The sequence below is a fragment of the Tenrec ecaudatus genome, chromosome 1, assembly GCF_050624435.1.
Source record: "Tenrec ecaudatus isolate mTenEca1 chromosome 1, mTenEca1.hap1, whole genome shotgun sequence".
In the NCBI taxonomy this organism is placed as follows: domain Eukaryota; kingdom Metazoa; phylum Chordata; class Mammalia; order Afrosoricida; family Tenrecidae; genus Tenrec; species Tenrec ecaudatus.
Genome location: NC_134530.1, coordinates 302,939,644 through 302,961,943, shown reverse-complemented (window position 1 = coordinate 302,961,943; position 22,300 = coordinate 302,939,644). Strand labels below are relative to the sequence as shown.

General features: G+C 51.0%; 1 protein-coding gene across 1 annotated transcript in view; it reads left to right on the top strand.

The window, feature by feature from the left end:
- PHACTR1 (phosphatase and actin regulator 1) overlaps positions 1 to 22,300 on the top strand; it is a 355,341-nt gene that overhangs the window by 246,601 nt on the left and 86,440 nt on the right. Inside the window, exons 4-5 of the mRNA XM_075543124.1 lie at positions 197 to 403; positions 18,624 to 18,945. Of these exons, the coding sequence (XP_075399239.1) occupies positions 197 to 403; positions 18,624 to 18,945 (529 nt within the window). The remainder of the gene's footprint in view (positions 1 to 196; positions 404 to 18,623; positions 18,946 to 22,300) is intronic.

Genomic DNA, 22,300 nt, shown 5'->3' with positions numbered 1-22,300 from the left:
CCACCATCCACCCTCTCTACTGGATTTCTGACGTCTGCTGTCTAACTCTATGCCCGCACGTGAGAACGAGGTTAGGTGCTGCTGACGACCACGGTGCTGGCCGGCGTCCCTGTCCTGTGTCCCCGTCCCGGCCGAGCTGGCCGCTGCACTGCTGTCTGTGTAATGTCTCCTGTATGTCATGTGGTTGTGTCCTCAGTGTCTGAAGAGAGCCCCTGTGCCGGGGAATGTGGAGTCCTCCTGTCCCAAGATCCTTCCGCCAAACCAGTCCTGCTACTGCCCCCCAAAAAACCTGCTGCTTTCTCTGGAGACCATGAGGAGACCCCAGTGAAGCAGCTGTCCCTTCTCAAGCAACCCCCCGCCCTGCCTCCCAAACCCATTGCCAGGATTGTCAACCACTTAACAGGTGAGTCTCAGGGCAGAGGGCTCGGGACCCTCCTTCCCTTCAACGGATGACCCTTGCTTCACTTCTCTTTGATCGGAACGAGCCACGGTGGCTTTGGGGTGCTGGGCTGCTTCTGTGTGTGTCCCAATACACGCATTTGTCGTGTGGGTTTGTAAGGTTTGTGTCCATCTAGAAGCCACACACACACACACACACACACACACACACACGGTCGTCCCATGCTAAGGGCCTTCCACGGCGTGTATCTGTGAGTATGTGCATTTATATTTCTGTGACTAATAGAGTGCTATTTGCCCATGTACGTGAATTGCAATTAACTTCAACATCTTGGCACAGATAAAGAGAAACACCTTGTAGCTTTCAATGAGTTGGTCGGGGCTTTATTTATTTTTTGGTCTTGAACTTATTCATCTAAAGCCAGTATGTTGCTTCCATTGATATTCATTTTGGTGTGTTTCTTCTCTTAAAAACAAAAACAGGTACCTGCAGAGCATTGTGGGAAATCTTTAAAAAGTATTAAAAAAGGAACATTGACCGACCTAATGATTTTTAAATGTATTCTTAATGTGTTACTTAATGAGTGGACCCTCAATGATGAAGTAGGACCTGGATTAAAATTATATTTAGCTATACATGTACAGGGGAGAGAGATGAGGCTTTCTACTCCCCTGAAGAGTTATGATCGCAGAAGCGCCCAGAGGTAGTTCCACTCTGTCCTCTGGGGTTGCTATGAGTCAGAGTGGACTCGATGGCAGTGAGTTTGGGATGCAGGAGCGTGCGGGGCCAGGGTGGTGGAATGGGCTGCCCATTGCACTGCGAAGCACAGGGTCAGCGGTTCCAGCCTACCAGTGTCTCTGTGAGGGGAAGATGAGGCTGTCAGCTCCCGAAGGATTTAAAAGTCTCGAAAACACACAGGGGCAGTTCTCCCATGCCCTATGGGGTCACTATGATTTGAATCAATTTGATGGCACTGTGTTTGTGTTTGCATACTTTGGGTTAGGAACCTAACGTCACTGCGTGATCTAAGCGTGTAGTATAATCAGAGATTCCAAGATTTATGAGGGTTAGTTCTTCGGCTTTAATAGCAGTTCCACTTGACACCCATCACCTGCCTCTTCGCACTGTGCTCGGTGTTTTTTGTCAGCAGTAGACAGGTAGGCCCTGCTTTGCCTCCCTTCAGGTGATGTCCCCCTGCATGCAACTGCGACGCTATTGTTTTGTTTGCTGTTAAGGGGAAGCAACTTAGATACTAATGTGCTTAGTCTTTCCTTCTAAGGGATTTAAAGCCTCCAAGCCCCCCTTCCACCCCCACCCTGGGGAACAAGCAGCGCCTGGGACTCTAGGCCATATCCCCATCCCAGTTCCCATAGCACCTCCTCCTATTTCTCTCCCTGGCTTCATTCACCAACTCCCCTCCACCAGCACCCGCCCCCAGTCACCCCTGCTCTCAGGGCAGGGCAGCACCTGCCATGGCTCTTCCGCTCCTGCGAGGTGCAGGCAATGCCAACTGGACCATGGTGCTCATGGGCTCCTGGTAAGGAGGCAGTGCCAAAGGGCAGCAGCAGCCACAGCACACACAGCTCCTGCAGCCACACACACACACACACACACTCAAAGTCATCACAAAGTCCCAGTCTGGCTACCAACGAAACCCCAGCCCAGCTCAGTCACACACCTGGCAAGACCAGCCTCTTGAAGTCCATGGAGTCAGGACTCAGCTCTCAGACTTTGTGCACTGTGTTCCCACCAGGTTTTAACATCATAGGCTGCTCATTTTCCTATGGATTAGATGGAGTGTGTGTGTGTATGTGTGTGGGGGGGCGGGGGAGTGATTCACACCATGTCCAAATCTCGAATAACATCTTGTTTCACAGAAAACACCCTGGAAGTTAAGGAACACACACCCGTATCATTGGCCTCCGTAGCATTTCGTAAAGTGGAATGAGGGTGGAGGTAGGGAAGAATGTTCACCTTACACATAGAAAGCTGAGCTTCAGGAGAAGTAGATGTCTTTTCTAAGACTGCCTGGAATTCACACCAGTGCCAAGATGAGATGCAGGGTGTCCCAGCTTCTGGTTCTGTGACTGCTAGGATCTCTCTCACCTGGACCTAGTTTCATTAGAATCCAATTTGGGGACAGGGTTGTATCAAGCTAATCTATTCATAAACACATCCACTCAAGTCAGACTCTGTGATTTCAAAGAGTAAATTTCAATTTGATGGAACCATTTAATACATTGATAGCATTTTAGTTCAATGCCTAAAATTTAAATTCATAGAAAACCAGAAAGAGGAAAAAATCTTCAAAAATATAATGGCACTATCTATCTTCTTACCCATCCACTCATCCACCCATGTATCCATCTACCTACCCATCCATTCTTCTATATCTGTCTACCAAAAAAAGAGAGAGAGAGAATTATTGTCTATGTTGTCTTATCAAGGAGCTTAGGTGGTGTGGTAGGTGGTCTGTTAGGCTTCTAAACAATTCAAACCCAGAAGCCACTGCATGGGAGAAAATCAGGGCTTTCTACTCCTATAAAGAGTTATAGACTCAAAACAACAGTGCCAGTTCTACTCTGTCCTGTAGGGGAACTGTGAGTCAGAATCGGCTCAACAATGAGTTTGGTTTTGTGGTATATTGTCTTATTGCCTATGAGATATACATGTATATATAACCAAGACAAATACTATACAGAGTAATACTTGCCATTCAGTGCAGTCTGATTAAAAAGGGTGAAAGGAGACGCCTGACCTTGAACTGTCCCCAAAGCATGGGCAGCATTTACAGAGGAGGAAAGAGCATTCAGGACGGCACTCTGCAGATGGCCCTGACTGGCCCGCTCCTCGCAGGGTCTCCTGGCCCCGTTGGATCATGGAAGAATTTAGCTGTGACTATCCAGGCAGTGCAAACTCTTTGGAATGTTGTGAGCAAGAGAATCCTAGAATGACATCTGGCCTTGCACATCTCTCCTGTGTCCCTCTGTGGGATGCGTGAACAGAAGAGGATCGAGGTCCATTCAGAGAAGCCAGGGAGCCAGCCTGGGAGTGTACTGAGGAAACCCTGTTGGATTAGGCAGCGCGATTTGAGTCAGAGAGATTGCTTAGGGGCTGGTCCAGTCATTCCGGACATAGCAGTATCTTCAAAGAGAGTATGGCCCAGTGGATAAGACATTGTAAAAAATGAGTGGACAGAATTCCTTCACTGCCACCACCCATTAATTTACCTCAATCATTAATCTGTAGAAGCAGGCATGCCCTGCAGCTATGAATCCTACAGCTTGGGGGGCCTGGAAGCCATCGAATCTGTTTGCGATATGCAGGGACCAAAGAGGAACTAAATTAGCCCAACCTCTGTGCCTTCCCCAAGCATCCAAAATAATCAGACTCACTGCCAGCAAGTCGATTCTGACTCATAGCAACCCTCTAGGACAGGGCAGAACTGCCCCTGTGGGTTCCCGAGACTAACTCTTTATGGGAGAAGAAATCCTCCCTGTGGGATGGGCTGATGGTGTTCAAACTGCAGCCCAATGAGTAACCACTACATCACCATGGCTCTGTGAGCTCCCCCCCACACTCCCACACCCACAGTACCATTAGAGTATGGGTGTCCCTCAGGCCCACGTAGCATGGGTCGACTGGATTAAAGTGCACGAAGCCCTCGTCATGAATGTCCCTCATAAGTATGGTAAAGACAAGACAGGTCGAGGTGCCAGGAGATTGGTTAGACTGGCTTCATTTCTGTAAGGGAGTCATAATGACTCAGCATTGCCATCAGCCGGCTGCAGTAACCAAGTTCTGTTACTAAGTACTGCAGAGATAGCTGGGCGGTGTCAGAAAGAATTAGGAAACTAAGATTTTGAGATCTGGGTGTGGCCATGACTCAGCAACTGCCCGATGCCCATTGGTGGCGTCCTCGGTGGGTGCAGACAGATACCATGCTGGGCTGTGAACAGAGCGTCCCAGGAGTGCCTCAGAAGAAGGGCCTGGCTGTCTCCTTCTGAAAGTTGGCATCGAAAGCTGTGGGGTGCAGTTTTCTGACACCCAAGTGGGCCCGTGAGTAGGCATCATCAACTCAGTGGCAACTGGTCTTTTAAAGAGAGACTTCTGTTCTTAGCGTGTCCCAATGTTTGTTTTCCTTGTGGACCTTTAAATTTTTTCAAGAAAAACAGGGTGGTGGGAAAGACGGAGGGTTCGTAGCGAGGACAGTGGTGAATGCCCTGGAAGGGTTCTGGAGGAAGCATGACCTTAGAGAAGGGCTTCTTCCAGACTTCGGGTCAGAGAAAGAAATGCAGGGGTCTTCCTGCTTTGGCCCCTGCCTTCTACCTCTCTGGAAAGCCACCTTGAACTTGGAAGACCATTCGCCTTGTAGAAGTTCTCCCGTCTGCAGCCAGTGAGAGAGACGCTCTCTCTCTCCCTCGAGCTCTTGTCCTCCTCCTTCCCATGGTATCATCTTCCCCAACCGGAGCAGGCACGGTGGGGGTCACGGTGCTGGGTTTCCGATCCCCCTCCTCTCTGGAAGCGCAGTGCCCAACAGAGCTGCTTCATAATGATGATGGTCTGGGGGAGGTGGTCCTTACCACGTGTCCCCACGTGGATAGAAGATTGACCCGGGAGAAAAGGGGGATTAAGGCGGACCCACCATCCCCTTCCTTCGTAAGCCTTCCTGGTTGGTTAAACATTGCACATACGGAACCTGGGAGAGGCGCCCGCGGGCACCGGCTGAATGATGGCTGGTCACCCCCATAGCAAACCCCTTGCTTCGAAACCACAGCCAACCGTGGGGTTCCAGGAGGGCATCCCTGTTAGCTCCTTTTGCAGAGAGAGATCGTAAGACGTTAAATGACGCGGTTGAGCACCTACCACTGGTCAGAGATTAGATGGGCTTTGAGCGCATTTGGCTTTACTGGGGCACCCTCATGCAGAACCACGAAGTACGCCGGCCCTCCAACAAGACACCTGTTCCTAAAATCCAGGGAAACCTGCACGAACCGCTTCTAGTGGTTTCGAGCTTCGCATGGCTGAATCCACTTAAGAAATTAAAAACCCCACCCCTGCCATGTTAGAACTCCACAACAGCCTTAACAAATAATGCTCTCCACCGAACCCACCGTTACATGTGAGGAGTAGTAAAATGTCAAGTGATCTGTTACCTTGATATTTTGCATGCTGGGCACAAAGAACGAGGAGAGAAGATAATGTAGACGCAGAGCTGAGCTCAGCAGGGTTAGATTTGGAAGAACACGCCAGGAGGAGACCAAACCCCAACCCAAACTCGCTACCATTGAGTTGATTTTGACTCCTCGTGACCCGCCTCCCCTACCTCCCATAGGACAGGGTAGAATAAGACTGTAACTCTCTGTAGGAATAGAAAGCCTCCTTCTTCTCCCTGGGAATGGCTGGTGACTCAAACGGCTGGCCAGCGGCTCGCCATCATGCCACCAGGCCTCTCTGCGAAGGAGACGGTCGTGTGACCATCACATGTCGTGTGACCATCACATGTCGTGTGACCATTAGAAGGAAAAGAACCCAGTCCTAGTCCTTGCAGACAAGCGCGTCTGATGGCGTGAACCTCCCCGAGGCTGATACAAGTTAACTGAACTACATCATCAGAACCCCGTTGATTGCTGGTTTCAACGTCACCAGTGTATGTGCAACTGCAAATTTACCTGACAAACAGCACCCCAACCCCGGGGTCTTTCTCAGCCCAGCACTTAGCCTGTCTCATGAGAACCCCACCTCTCGTGCTTGTCAAACCAAGAGCGACCGCGCCTGTTTGTGCAGCTGTGGCTCCGTGAACATTGTTGCTGGTCCACAGTCACACTCCCACCGGTCATTTTCTGTTTCTCCGGTTGTCCCCCGCTACTCCTCCCGACTACCCCCACCCCTCGGTGGTGTTCTGCTCTGCCATCCTCCATCCCAAGCCTCACAGAATCAATCCTCTAGCTGCCTCTGCCTCCGCCTGTGTCTCCCCTCCCACCTCTCTGCTCCGTGGGTGCTGCCAGGAAGCGGAAGGTTACACAGCCGTGACCTTGAGCTCCATCTGTGCCTTTACATGGCCCAAAAGACTAGTGATGTAGAAGCCCCCTAAGGAGGTTTAGGGGTGACACCCACCCGGTGAGAGATGCCTTGAAAGCACAGGGGATGTGCCTGAACTGAATGTTTTTATCCAATGCCCTGTAAAGTTTCCAGTCTTAATTTTCTTTTCTCCGAAGGTAGAAATTCCTCCATCGGTGTATATGAGGGCTGTCTGTTGATTAATTAGAAGGTAGTTGGAAGGGGGCTCTCTGCTCTGACCTCCATGATCAAAGCCAAGATCAGAGCCCCCAGACCAAGCTCACTACCATCGGGTCAATGCCAAGTCATAGTAACCTCTGTGGGCTTTCTAGGCTGTAACTATTGACAGGAGTAGAAAGCCCAGTCTTTCTCCTGTGGACCTGCTAGTGGTTTTGAACAGGTGACCATGCGATCGTAGCCCAACTCATAACCAACCACACCACCAGGGCTCCAGACAAGATCATAGCAGAATATCTTTGGAAAGGGTGGGGATGGGGTGGGGGAGTGGACGTGGAGGATGTGGACAGAGCCCTGTTGGATTGGAGATGCGATTCATTCAGCAGTTACATGTTGAGTGTTTGGTGTTTACAAGGTATCCAGATAGAATCCACAAAACATGATCAGGCCTTCCATGTGTGAACTGTTGGCATTTATAAGCTACATAAAGTATGTGATATGAGGAGGTACAGACGTGAATTCTCAAGAAATTCTCTTTGGAGATAGCTAGCTAGAAGCTATGCCCATGTAGTTCCCATGCCCAGTGGGTCATCCATGGCAGACGGGTTTCAGGGGTGCTTCCAGACTAAGAAGAAAGACCCCGTGATGTTTGGCCAATGGAGCCCCATGGACCAAGCCTGGTCTGCTCGTTTAGACATGTCATCAAATCAGTTGCCGGGGGAGGGGTCGATGACTCGGGGCAGACAGCCTGCTCGGTGACGTGGAGGGCTAGCGAGGGGCTAGAGGCCCTCAAGGAGCTGGATTGGCATCACGGCACACCAGTAGACTCATAGGGGCGCTCTCAGTCTGAAGCGACTCAATGGCAGTGAGTTTGGTTTAAGGGCTCCACAAGGTTTTTTTCAATGGCTGGTTTTTAAAAAAATAGATCACCAGACCTTTCTTCCAGGTCCCCTCTGGGTATCCTGGAACCTCTCCATTGGCAGCCGAGCGTGTACACTGAAACCATTGACCTGCAGGCCATTACAGCTCCCCATGTGCTAAGGGAGGCCCGACTTGAATGGGCCCTTCCTCCCCATTCTCCCCAGAAGGACAGATCTCATTCCATCCTCCAAAGGCAAAGAACGGCGCTGTGGTTTGATGAAGGTGATTTATAATTTCTAACAAAAGAATTACCGATCGGATCAGTGGTCGGTTGTTCCATAATTATGCAGACATCCAAAGTGTTGACTCCTCGCGGCATTTCTCTGGCAATGAAGAATGTGTCATTACACACACACACACACACACACACACACACACACACAGTATTAACTGCAGGCCTGCCCAGGGCGATTTGCCCAAGGACTCACGCTGTGAATGACCCCATGTCCACTGCCAGGCGTCTCTTGTCTCAATGAGGTATTGTTCTCAGCTGTTCCTTAAGGGAGTAAATAATAATTTAAGAAACTTGTTATTTAAAAACAAATTTTTGAAAGCCAAAGGGACTTCCTAATGGGAAGCTGATCTGAAACCTAGTCAGCTGGCAGTGCCAGGGAAGTGGGGGCCAGCATGCCCTCTATTCGAGATGCTCTGGAAGGGCTCAGCACATGCCAGGGCGCTTCCGAGCGCTCCAGGAAAATGTCCATCCCTTCTCTGTCCTTTTGCCTGTGGGCGCTTTGAAGCCCCCTTGAGTACTTGACAGTGATCAATACGAAGGGGCTTTAAAGAGTTTGGTGAGCAGATTCCATTATCTTTTTATTTCACTCCCCCACAAGCTTTCTGAAATGTCCTGGCTCACCCATGACAGACGGAGGCTCTGGTTGACACGTGGGGGGCAAGTGTGGTAAAACAGATCTGGGGGGAATTTAGCATAAATAATTCGTGTGGGTATGTGCGCACACGTGTTGACTAGAGAAACAAATTCATAGACACTCATGTGTATTAGAAAGAGCTTTATATAAAAGAATAATTGTATATTAAGAAAATATCTAGCCCAGTTCAGATCAAGTCCATAAATCCGATTTTAGCCCACATGTTTAAGACCAGTCTGTATCCTCCAGCTCCAGGGCTCTTGCTCCAGCAGTGTAGCTTCATGTGGCTTGTCAACAGGAATGTCTTGCTGGGAGAGAGTGTATCTGGACTCCGGTGGGCTATTAATTTCTGTGGAGTCTCCCAATGAGGTCATCAAGCTGCGACCTGATTGACAGGCTAAGCGCCACCCCTTCCTCAAGTTGACAGTAAAAGATTATGTAACTGCCACAACCTCTTAGGGCTCTGTGGCGCTCACGGTTTGGGCGGTGTGCTTTCTCTGCTCCGTCACCGTGGGCGGGTTTATGAATACACGACAGCTTGCTCCATGTGGCCGAAGATCACACAACTGCTTCTCATGAGGCGTCGTGGTGTTTACCCTGCAGACCCAGCCACCGTCACTCTCCATCCAGCAGGAGAGCATGCCCCCAACAACTAACCGCCGGTGAGGGTCAGAGCTCTGGAAGACGCTGGGTTCAGGGGCAGTCCGGATGAATGGATGGGGCTGTTTGTAAAGGTGTTTGTAGATTTCTAGAGTTGCCATAAGTAACCCCCACTCCAAAAAAATAAATAAATAAAGCTCTCACTGCTATCAGGTTGATTCTGACTCATGGCACCCTAAAGGACAGGTTAGAACTGCCCCTGTGCGTTTCTGATCCTGTAAATCGTTACAGGAAGAGACAGCCCCATCTTTCTCCCTGAGAGATGCTGGTGGTTTCTGACTGCTGACCTTGCCTGTAACCCCACGATCCCACCAGGACTTCTCAAACAACAATTACTGCCACCGAGTCAATGCTGGCTCATAGCAACCCAATAGATCAAGGTAGAACTGCCCCTACACTGTAGCTGTTTAGGGTAGGAGGACGCCTCATCATTCTCCCAAGGAGCGACTGGTAGTTTTGAACTGATAACCTCGTGATTAGCAGCCCATTGTGTAACCCACTCTACCACCATGGCTCGTCCGAGTAACACGCAAACCAAACTCACAGCCATTGAGTCAATACTGACTCACGGCGATCCCTGTGGGCTTCCTGGACTATGACTGCTTATAGGAGTAGAAAGCCCAGTCTGTCTCCCTCAGAGCTGCTGGTGGTTTCGAACTGCCGATCACGCTGATTGCTGCCCAGTGCTTAACCACGATACCACTAGAGTGCAGTAAGGGTTAGAAGTTAGGAATTCAGCATATCTTTTGGGGGTCAGGGAGGTGATAATAAAGAGACGAAGTCCTCAAAGGGGTAGACCTCTCCCTAGGTATTCACATCCTGGCTCCTCGGATCCTGGTTCCCATTCCTTCCCCGTAAGCTCTGTGAGCCTGCAGGGCCCTGTCCATCAGCACCTTCCACCTGCCTCCCTCTCCTGAGGCTCTTCCTGCAGTGGTTTGTTACAAGGATGGAAAGCCACTAAGATGCTCCTTCTGAGTTCTCACCTGCTTATAACGAGAAGCACCACATACTTAAAAACACCCCTATGGCTTTCTTGGCTTGTATCTCCCCCCCCCCAGCCAGGGTGCTGTTTGGGTAGGTGGACGTGACTGGTGTGCTAAGACCCCTGTTAGACCCCTGCAGATGGCTACAACATTGTGCAATTCACCGGGGTTTCCCCTTGCTTTTGTCTTACCCTTACGCCAAGTAGTGGGAGGACCAGGGATTGATCATTACTGATTTTATTCCAGAATCAATTAAGGTTCCATTGGTTGAGCTTCTGTTACATGCCAAGCACTGTTTCTGGGATGTATTTGACGGTCCAGCCCTGTACAATTATAGAAAGCCGCTCTCTGGAGTAGAGCATGATAAAGCCACCTTCGCCTATGAGGCCGCTCATCCCCATACCAAGATCAGCCCTCGCTACATCTCGGCCCCACTGATCCCCTTTCAGTCCTGAGCAGTACAGATGGCTAATGCTTGGCTGCTCACCAAAAAAGGAGCCTAAGAAGAAAGGACCGGCAGTCTGGTTCCCAAACTCAGCCATCAAAAACCCTATGGAGCATGCTTCTGTGCTGGTATGCATGGGGTCCTCCGGGAGTCAAAGTCAATTTGACAGCAACTGATTGATTTTTATCCCCTCAGCACTTGACACTTCTCATAACTGACCTGCAGATGAGGAAACTGAGGCTTAGGGCAGCCGAAGGACACAGAGCTACTCGGTCTTGATGTTAGGATTAAGCGCTAGCTATTCTGCCTTCTGAGCCAGAGGTGATCACACCAGGCTATTTGCTTGCCTCTCAAACTGCAGCGGCAGTGGCTGCAGCCCCTGCCCACCACCAGAGTAGTATGCCCAACCTTCTTCCCCAGGGGGCCTAGGCACGGTCTTGCACCAGGCGGGGCTGAGCAGCTTCCCTGAGAGGGATGCTGCTCAGTGAGTTGTGCATAGCAGCATCTGGGGAATCCATTCTGCATTTCTGCCAAGGTCCCGGTGATGCTGACACCGACGACACAGGGCCCACAGTAGCTGAGGAGCCTCGGTGTAGGAGAAAGTGGCCACTGAGCGCCACGTCTCCCTCTGAAGACGCGGGGAGAAGGAAATCCAACACTGACTGGGCATCTGCGGATGGGCAGCGCATGTGCACAAACAACCACACTTCACACCACTTCATGCTCACTGGTCTACCAGCAAACAGCTATCAGCCACGGTCAAGGGATATGAAATGCATTAGATCAGTTCTATGCATTAGACAAGGGAAGCACAGACAAAGGGGCCTGGGATCCACTGGGCAGGACCCTAAGTCAGACTCAGGGAACATGGGATTCCTGAAGGGAGCAGTGCAGCGGTGATGGTGTTCGTGATGGTGGGGGGTGGTGATAATAGTAATGGTAATGGTGGTGGTGGTAGTAGTGATCATGATGATGGTGGGGGTGGTGGTAGTGATGATGGTGGTGATGGTGGTGGTATTGTTGATAGTGATGGTGATGGTGGTGGTGGTGGTGGTGGTGGTGGTAGTGATGATGGTGGGGTGGTAATGTTGATAGTGATGACGATGGTGATGGTGGTGGTGGTGATGATAGTGGTGATGATGACAGTGGGGGTGGTAATTTGATGGTGATGGTGTTGGTGTTGGTGATGATAGTGGTGGTGGTGGTGGTGATGGTAGTGATGGTGGTGGTGGTGGTGGTGGTGGTGGTGGTGGTGGTGGTGGTGGTGGTGGTGGTGATGGTGGTGGTGATGGTGTTGGTGTGGGTGATGATAGTATTGGTGGTAGTGGTGGTGGTGATGGTAGTGATGATGACGGTGGAGGTGGTAATGTTGATAGTGATGATGATGGTGATGGGGGGTGGTAGCAGCGGCATCAGGAACAATGGTATTCACTTGGTCCCTGATGCCCAGCCCAACACAAGGCAGTTTATATGCATGATTGTGTTTTAGTCTTTACCACACTCCTACACCTACTGACATCACCCCTTTCACAGACCGAGACGTGAGCATCAGCAAGGTTAAATAAATGCTGAAAGGAACAGCTGAGGAAATGGCGAGTTTTATCATGTAGCGCATATTTCTAAGAAGACAAACTTCGAACCAGGACTTATTTTCCAATGCAGACTCCGGACTCCTGGCGTCCAGCCATTGAGTCTGGACCTCTGAATCTGCCTTCCCCACGCATCCTGATTTCAGAATTTCACATCCTGTAACTGAATTGTATGATTCAAAGTGGTCAAAGCGGCTCATTTTATGTGATAAGTATATGCACATTTTTGCCCCCCAAAGAAAGTCAGGATCGGACATCGGGAAAACGATGTTAGCGGAGTGCAGTGCCGTCCCAACCCATCCCCATTTGTCATGCTTCTTATAAAAGCCTCGGGGCCTCACCATCTAGACCTAAGATGTTCCTCCGCCGCTTCACAAGTGCCTGGAGTGCTTATCAGGCCAGGGGGACACGGCAATGATCAGGCCAGGGGGGCACCGCAATGAGCAGTCAGGAGAGCCTAATGCGTCAAAGCCGCCTTGTACAGAAAGCTCAACAGGAGATAAGCATCTAACCGCTGGAGAGAACATTTGGAGGAGAGAGAGACTCTTTAAATAGGGCACTCTGGAAGTGCCCTGAAGAAGATAAAATAGAAAAGGCCACCCGCGAGAATACAAGAAATCCTGTCACTTACCACGTGTTCCACGTGGATCAATGCTTCTTACAAATACAGCGATGCATCAGAAGTACCCTTAGGCAAATTGTTTTGTTTTTGAAACCCCTTTCATGACAAATCTTAGATGTAAGCATGCTCATCCTTAGGGGAATTGATAGTAGGTAAACGGGTCCAGGTAAACGGATCTTGTCCTATTTCCATGTTGGGGTCATGTGACCATGTATAGCGCGACACTCAGAAGGCAGGTGGTGGGGCTGGTGTTTGTCCTCAAGTTGGCTCGGACTCCAGGGGACCCCGGGGCCAACAGAAGGAACCACTGCCCATCCTGAGCCCGGCACGTGGTCTGTGATGTACTCGAAGCCAGTGTTGCTGCCGTGGCTGGGTGGAGTGCCTTCCAACTTAGGGACTCGTCTTCCAGTGTTCCCTGGTGACATGTCAGTTATCATTGCCGGTTTCTAGTAGATCTCCAGGCTTTTCTACCTGGTCTGTCTCCGACTGGAAATTCCATGAAACTTGTCCCCCATAGGTATTTGGAATACTGAGAGCCTAGTTTCTAACATCATAGTAACATGCAGGCCACCACAGGGTGGCAGGTTGTGGAAGGGAAAGTACAGGTAGGAGAGATTGGGGGCGGGGGAGGCACCTTGTGACACCAGCATTTCATCCCTGGAAAAATAAAAGAAGCTGTCGCCACTGATTTGCTCCTGTGAATAGCACTCCTGGGCCGCCCCCTGGCCTATTTCCCAACCTGGGCACCAACTAAGTTCTGCTACTGGGGAGTGGCACGAACCAGTAGGGGAGAGTGTGTGTGACTGACTGGCAGCTACATCTGGATGGGCAGAACCTGATGGATTCGACGTCCCTTTACTGGGCAGAGAGGGCAGCTCAACCCACCTGGCCCTCCTTTGTGCAGATCTAGCAAATGAGCCACCTACCTGCCTGGGGCAGAGGGCCAGCACCGCACTTAATGAGAGTTATTGCAGGTGTTCTCAACCTGTGGGTCATGACCCCTTTGGGGGTCGAACGACCCTTTCATAGGGGTCGCCCGATTCATAACAGTAGCAACATTACAGTGATGATGTAGCAATGAAAATAAGTTTATGGTTGGGGGTCACCCCAACATGAGGAACTGTATTAAAGGGTTGCAGCATTAGGAAGGTTGAGAACCACTGGGTTATGGACTTGGGGGTCCATGGAGGAAAGGCCTCTGCACATCCATGCACATTACATTTCCTAGGATGGGGCTGGAGGCCCGGGGCTGTGCAAATGGTTCACAGACCCACTCAACTACTAACCTAAAGGTTGCAGGTTCTGGTTCACCCAGGGACACCACAGAAGAAAATCCCTGGCAATGGGTGTCTGGAAATCAGCCTCTGAAACCCCCCTGGGCTCAGTTTACTCCGACCACATGGAGTCACCGTGAGTCAGAGCCAGCGTGGCAGCCGGTTTTGGTTTCATGTCGGCCCTCAGAGACAGGGCATGGGCACAGCCAGCCTGTGTGCAGCGAGGCAGGCACAGCTAGGGAGGCTCCGGCACCTGCATGTCTCCTGGGGGAACAGGCGATCCCTCGGGACGAGCCTGGGGAGCCTGTGGTTATGACCGGTTTGCCTCTGTCTTGCTGTTGGGAGAGCTATCTTGTCAGGCGCCCTGGAATTCGTGGATTTTTTCCCACGGACCTGAAACTGCAGGATCCCAACACAGACATTTGTTTTTTGTTCATAGGCCCCTCCCAGAGCATCTGGTTTCTGGGGAAGGTGGGCATCCACCCAGCAAAGCATTATTTCCATCCCAGTTGTGTAAGCCTCTTGCTGTGACCTTGGGCGCACTGTGCAAGATGCTCTCCAGAGTCAGCCTCCTCACCCTGCAGTTGAGATCAGAGGCCTCAGAGGCTTGTTGTGAGGGTGACTCTGGCTGGCACAGGAAAGGCCCACAGCACTTAGAGCAGGGTATTAACTCATATCTGAAAACCCAAACCATCATGAGGTGTCGATGGGATCAGGTATCAGGCATCAGTCATATCACTGTGAATGAGGGGGAGGGCAGAGTAGAGACCCAAAGCCCATCTGTACACTATTGGACATCCCCTTACAGAAGGGTTATGGGAAAAGATGAGCCAGTCAAGGTGCAGTGCAGTACTGATGAAACATAACTTTCCTCTAGTTCTTTAATGCTACACACACGCATGCACACACACACACACACACACACACACAATCGTGACCTTGATTCTACCTTACAAATCCGTCTAGACCAGATCATGTCCACGGGTATAGTTAAGAGCTGGAAACAGGGAATCCAGGACAGATAAACCACTCAGGACCAATAATGAGAGTAGCGATACCAGGAGGGGAAGGGGAGATGGGGGGAGAAAGGGGAAACTGATCACAATGATCTACATATAATGCCCTCCCTGGGGGACAGACAACAGAAAAGTAAGTGAAGGGAGACATCGGACAGTGTAAGACATGGGAGGGAAATTTTTAATTATCAAGGGTTCATGAGAGAGGAAGCGTGGGAAATGAGCTGATACCAAGGGCTCAGGAAGAAAGAAAATGTTTTGAAAATGATGATGGCAACAAATGTACAAATGTACTTGACACTATTCATATAGGATTTATTTTTTTCCGTATAGAATTTTAAAAAAACATCCAAAACTCTCTGCCATCTCATGAATACTGACTCATAGCAACCTGGCATGGGTTCTGAGAATGTAACTTTTTTACCTGAGTAGAAAGCCCCGTCTTTCTCCCTCAGAGCTGCTAGTGGTTTCAAACTGCCGACCATGCTGATGGAACCCAATGTGCAACCACTACACCACCAGGGCTCCGTGTCCAGTATCGTAGTGAGCACTGTTTAATGATTACTTGCATTTATTATTACCCTTATTATCTTAGGAGCCCTGGTGGCATAGTGGTGATGTGTTAGGCTGCTAACCACAAGGTGGCTAGTTCGCAACCACCAGCGGCTCCTCAGAGAAAGATGGAGCTTTCTACTCCCATAAAGAGTTACAGTCTGAGAACCCCACAGGGGCAATTCTACGCTCTTAGGGTCGCTTATGAGTTGACATTTGGAATCTCAACCCACTCTCCTGATCAGTGACATTAATTATTTTAATTATGTTCACCCTATTTTTCAGCCATCACCCTTCTTCATTCCTCAAATTTCCCATCACCTTTAACGGAGCCTTGGTGTCCCCTAGGCATGAGTCTCAGCCCGGGTGGCATTTTCACATGGTGTACAATGACATCATGCATGCCACAGCCACGGTACGGTGGTGGGTGTGGGATGGACAGAATGATTTCAGGATCAGACAAGGGCTAGCAGTTGATGTCCTTATTCTTAGCCAGATTTAAAGGGACAGGAGAAATGAGCAGGAAGACAAGGATTTTCTAAGCAGGAGAAGGACCCCTCCTCCCCCAGCACCTCCCCCTCCACCCCGAAGGCCCGGGGAACAGCCAGTGATTTGGGGAAGCTGGCTGGGGTCAGAGGGGGCCTGTGGGAGCCACTCAGGTGGGCAACCTGAGTTCAGGAAAGGCCCTGTGGGGAACCCCAGGTTCTGTGGGAGCTATGAAGAGTCCCTGGTGGTGTAGCTTGCTAATGTCTCAGCTGCAAACCCAGTGGTTGGCAGTTCAAGTCCTCCCTGATGCCTCAGAAGAAAGCTCACAGTGATCTACTTCAGAGAATTCCGCCATTGAAAACGCCGGGGAGCCCAGTTCTCCCCTGGCACCCGGGCATCGCCGTGGTCAGGATCAACTCCGCAACTGGTCTCGCTTTGCTTTGTTTTCATCTGCTGGGCGAGAGGGGAGGCCGGGGCAGAGTGGGCACAGCTCGGTGGAAGGCGTGAGGGACTGCTGACCAAGTCCACCCGGTCGGGCTTTGCTGGGGACAGAGGAAGACTCTGGGTTCTTGTTTTTATGGCAGAAGGCAGACTCATGGGAGAAAAGTGCCATGTATCGGGGTGGGGTGTGGGGGCTACATGCTAATCAGGGGCTTTCCAGGTACAACAGGGGACCCCGAGCAGCCCAGGAGGTGAGACACAGGCGGGAGGTGCAGCACTAACGGTGTGCTGGCCACCAGGGCCTCAAAGGATGGAGAGAGATGTCAGATTTGACCTTCTAGTTGGGGAACCAGAGACAGGCTTTACACTGAGGAGGGGTATGAGGAGACTCGCGAAAGGCCGTCTTGACAGGACAGATGAGTTAAAACAGAGGCGGACCACACTCAAGGCAGAGAGTCTCCCTGGCAAGCGAAACCCACAGGCGTGAGCTGGCCTGTCCCCGTCCCCCGTCCCCCCCAGATCTAGATGATTTCCAGTCATTCCGTGTGCAGACGAGGAGACCCAGTGCTGTGGGGCTCAACACTTGGCTGATAACTGAAAGGCCAGTGGGTCAAACCCCGCGAGCTGCTCTGCAGGCTGTCTGGTTCCATCTAGATCACAGCCGAGGACACCGTGTGGGGTGTCTCCAGTCTGTCCTCCAGGATTCTCCCGAGGGCCACAGGTCACAGGTGTGCCGGCATGCTCTTCCCAAAGATAGCTGAGAGCCGGGCTGACCCTGAGCCTTCTAACGCCTGGACCATCTCTGGGAAACGTCAGAACATTCCGATGGAAGCAAGGGGCTGGTTTCAAATAGGCTCTGTCAGCCCACCAAGGAATCTGTGGGCTGGGGTCAGCCGACCCTGCAACCAGGTTACTGCTTGGCCCCTGCACCATGCTCGACAATGCACAGTGGCCCTCCAGCACCTGCGCCAGGCACACGGACCAGGCACGCACTGTTACACGTGATGATCCACACCCACCTTACAGGGAGAGGAATTAGGGTTGGCCGTATCAATGGGGCTTTCTACTCCCGTGAAAAGTCAGTCTCAGAAACCCAATGGGGCAGTTCTGGCATCTCCTATAGAGTTCCCATGAGTCCGAATTGCCGTGATGACAGTGAGGGGTTGGGGGCTTTGGCTATCAGTGACTCTCGGTTACTGTTCATTACCAGGCCGTGATAAGGCAGAGACGGGGGGGCTTCAAGTCCAAGGCTGCCATTGTCCTCAGGGTGTGTGACTCCTTCGTACTGATGGGCGGGAGTACCCAGATATGCATGGGGAAGCCCGCTCAAGCTTCGGTGAAAGTGTTTCTTGGGATTTCATTATGTAGACATGATTGATGGATTGCCCATGACCTTAACACCCAGGGCCCTGTCCACCAAGGTCAGGTTGATACTGCATGGCCCAGAGGGGCCACCATGAATAGCAAAGGCATTCAGGATGCCAAGATTTCAAGAGCAAGGGACAAAGGCCCAAGTATCTTTTTGGGCAAGACCAAATCCTTTTCTATACAATGTGAGACTCTAGAACAGGGGTCCTCAAACTTTTTAAACAGGGGGCCAGTCCACTGTCCCTCAGACCACTGGAGGGCCAGACTATAGTTAAAAACAAAACTATCAACAAATTCCTATGCATACTGCACATATCTTATTTTGAAGTAAAAAAACAAACGGGGCAAAAACACTCGACAGGCCAGATAAATGTCCTCAGTGGGCCGCATGTGGCCCTCGGGCCGTAGTTTGAGGGCCCCTGCCCTAGAAGTTCTCTTCCAAGGCTCCTGTACATGCACGGGCCGTCATTTCATGTGTCCTCCTTCCTGCTGGCTCACCATCTGTGCTGCTCTGAGCCTCCGTCTGACACACGGCCAGGCAGACACCACTTTGGATGGCCTGGGGGCCCCTATAGCCAGCACGCTTTGAGCATGGAACGAGCACTGCTGGGGGGCTCTCCCGAGCAGCGTTCACCATGCTAGGGTCAGTCATCCACTGGTGTGTCCACTGTGGGCAGTCTCAAGGTGGGCACCTGGGATATGCTGGGTTCCTTCTAAATCCCCGGACCCACACCCACGTCTCACCCTCCTTCTGCCACAGATCCTGGCGCCCCTGTGAAATTGCCTTGTCTGCCAGTGAAGCTGTCGCCGCCGCTACCTCCAAAGAAAGTCATGATCTGTATGCCCGTCGGGGGCCCGGAGCTCTCGCTGGCATCCTACGCCGCCCAGAAGAGCAGCCAGCAGAGCATGGCCCAGCTCCACCACACGGTCCTGCCGTCCCAGATCCAGCACCAGCTGCAGTACGGTGGCCACGGCCAGCACCTGCCCTCCTCCACGGGCTCCTTGCCCATGCACCCCTCCAGCTGCAGGATGATAGACGAGCTGAACAAGACGCTGGCCATGACCATGCAGAGGCTGGAGAGGTAAGCTGGGCACGAGGGGCATTCCTGGGGCGTGCCTGGGGGCAGGAAGGAGGGCATGGTCGATGGCCCAGGACCATGATGCCCAGGGCGAGAGCTAGAAGTGAAACCAGGGAACAAAGTGGACATCAGAGACCCTGTAGACCAGAAAACGGGATGCTGCCAGGTAGGCACAGCCTCCAACCATTGGTCCAACCACACGATGGTTGCCAGCTATTGATCAAAGAGAAAGAGGTTCTTGTGGGTTCGGGTGGGGGCTTCCAAAAGATTGAAGGGAAATCTTTTCAGTTCAGTTTCCATGAACTTGTTGCAGCCTCCTGTATATAGTACACACATATTCACATGCATATATATAAACATGTATCCGCACAGACACACACGTACTCACGTATGCACTAGCACATGTGAGGGACCTCAGAAAGCCAAGGGGGAAATTACATCATCTTTCGGTTCCTTTTTCCCACAAGATGTTTGAAGCTCCTACACATGTAGTGTGCACACACATACACCGTCACACAGATACACACAACTTTGTGACGTCTGTCTGTATTATACCCTAGAAGCAGTAACATTGTGAAAGGTTGTGCACGTGGCTATTGAAGAGGGGGAGGAAATACTCTTATTTTTCCATTTCATCTTTTTGATCCTGTATACTTAGGTATTTTCATTTATTACATTATGATACAAAAAATATTTTTAATGTGGCACAAGAAGAAATTTTAGCTGGCAGGGTGAGCGTGGCAGACAAGAGAGATGGGAGAGGTGGAGGGAGGGCCTTGCCCTTCTTTTGCCAACAGAGGAAACCGAGTGTTGCCATCAGAGAACATGTGTGTGAGCTGCTGATATGTTAGCAATAACCGTGATAGCCCTTTCTTTCGCCACTACCTTTGCTGGGTGATCAGCACAGAGGACCATGCAAGTATACACACACACACACACACACACACACACACATGGCAGGCCTGGCTGGAACAGGGACCCCGACACCTACATTTCCACAACAGAAGAAAAGTATCTTCTTTAAAGAAAACTCACACATACGGTGCCCCCGGTGTGCCCAAGGGGTGCTGGGAAGTCCCAGTGTGGTTGGCAGGCTATTGCTTGGTGCGCGCTGGCCTTATGGAGAGAAGGGGATGTTGGGATCCGGAGAGAAGGGTGGTTGGTGTGAGCCAGAGCCTAGCTGCGCTTCCCCAGGTTTCCACTGCTGTGAACCGGGTCCCAGGTCCCATGGGGTGAAGCAGGCTCACTGCTGCTGGTGGTGGCCATGAGGGATGGGAAATTGGAGTCTGGAGGGGCTGCCTGCTGCCCTTGGCGGGAGCCAGAGCAAACGGTCACAGTGGGAAGTCGGAAATGGTCCTTTCCTGATTCTCAAGTGCCTTTGCCTTGCCTGCCTCTGGGCCAAGTGTTGGGAAACCCAGGACTCCCAGGGCCGATGCCGATGCTGTGACTTCTAGCCTGAGCACCCCCTCCCTCTTTCAAAAGAGAACGCAATTGTATTTGGCTGCCTGCCAGACACACCACAGGGCTCCCCCACGACCCAGCAGTAGAGCATTCTTGAGAAAGCCGTTTTCCATATGGAGGGGCTTGAAGCAAAAAAGTGATGGCTGTTCATTTACACGGGAAACTTCGTTGCCCATCCTCCCAGACCCCAAATCTCACTCTGCGGAATCACACGTACAAGCCTAGAACAGCGCGGACTGAAGCGATCTTTCAAAAGCCAGGGGAACCTATACTGTTGTTATCCGTGAGATCGGCAGCTAGTGGCACGGGCAGTTAAGCGCTGATGACCAGCCAATAGGTTGGCCGTTGGAGTCCCTGCAGAGGCTCCTCAGAAGCTCGGGACCAGTGATCGGCTTCTGAAAGGTCCTGGTACTTCAACGGTTCTGGGAGCTGTTCTGCATCTCTCATGGGACGTGAGTCTTTGAATGCAACAATGATGACTGGTTAGGTAAAGACGTGCCTCGGAGGACAGGGCGGGAGTTTCTGAAACTGAAACTGTTCGAAGCCCCATCTTCTCCTGCGGAGAGCCTGATGCCCCACCCCACCCCCAAATTCGCGATGGAAAAGGGGGAAAAAAAGACCAGCAACAGTTGAAACAAAAATCGTTTAAAACCCAGAAGACCTTATTTGAGTGTACTATACACCTTTATGTACAAGGAGAGTCTTCAAAATATTCGTAGGAAAATGGAATTTAAAGGTCATGGAATTTGACCACGAATTTTTGGAAGCCTCTATGCATTAGATATTGGGATGCTAACCACCAGGTCGATATTCAAACCCACCAGCTGTTCTTTGGGGAACGGGTGAGACTGTCTGTGCCTATAGATGTACAACCTCAAAAACCCTACATCAGGTCACTGAGGCAGAATGGACTCGCTGGCCATGAGTTTCATTTCTGTGTATCCTGTCGCAATCTCACACCACGTAAGCCAAACCAAACTCACTCCCATCAAGCTGGCTCTGACTCATAGCGACCCCTATGGGACTCAGGTGGAACTGCCCCGTGGGTTTCTGAGACGGTGACTCTTGGCAGAACTGGAAAGCCTCACTTTCGCCCACGCACCAGCTGGTGGCTTCAAACTACCCACTTTGTGGTTAGTAACCCAACCCCTAACCACTGACCACACTGCCAGGGCTCCTTCTTCCAATACAGACTTCAGAAAAGCACTGCCCTAAGGAGCAACTAGAGGAGCCCTGGTGCCGTTGTGGTTACAGGTTGGGCTGTGCAATCCCCATGGTGGGCAGTTCGAAACCAGGAGCAGCTCCGTGGGAGAAAGCCTGGACTTTCTACTCCCGTAAACCGTTTCCGCCTCGAAAACCCACAGGGAGCTTGCGATGATGAATCAGCATTGACTGGCTGGGAGTGAGTTTGCTCTTTTGGTTTTATGTCCACCATATACCAGTAAGTTTATGTATGGTTCTGTAGCTTCCGACCTCTGCAAAACATAATCGGACAGCCGATTAGTAGGATATTGCTGAATATGTTTCCACTTAAAACAGTGGTTCTCAACCTGTGGGTCGAGACCCCTTTGCGGGTCAAATGACCTTTTCACAGGGGTTGCCTAAGACCATTGGAAAACATATACTTCCAATGGTCTCAGGATCCGAGACACCGTTCCTCTATCCGTCTCCAGGCGGGTCCACCCACATGCAGATACGCCCACATACGAGTATCCAGCGTGAAGACTGTTACCCATACTACACCATGCTTCAAGACAACATTTCATTTGTTTGTCATTAGAAATAAATATTTCACAATAGATGACATTGTTTTTGTGACTCATCACTATGTTTTAATGATGCTCAATTTGTAACAATGAAAATACATCCTGGATATCAGATATTTACATGATGATTC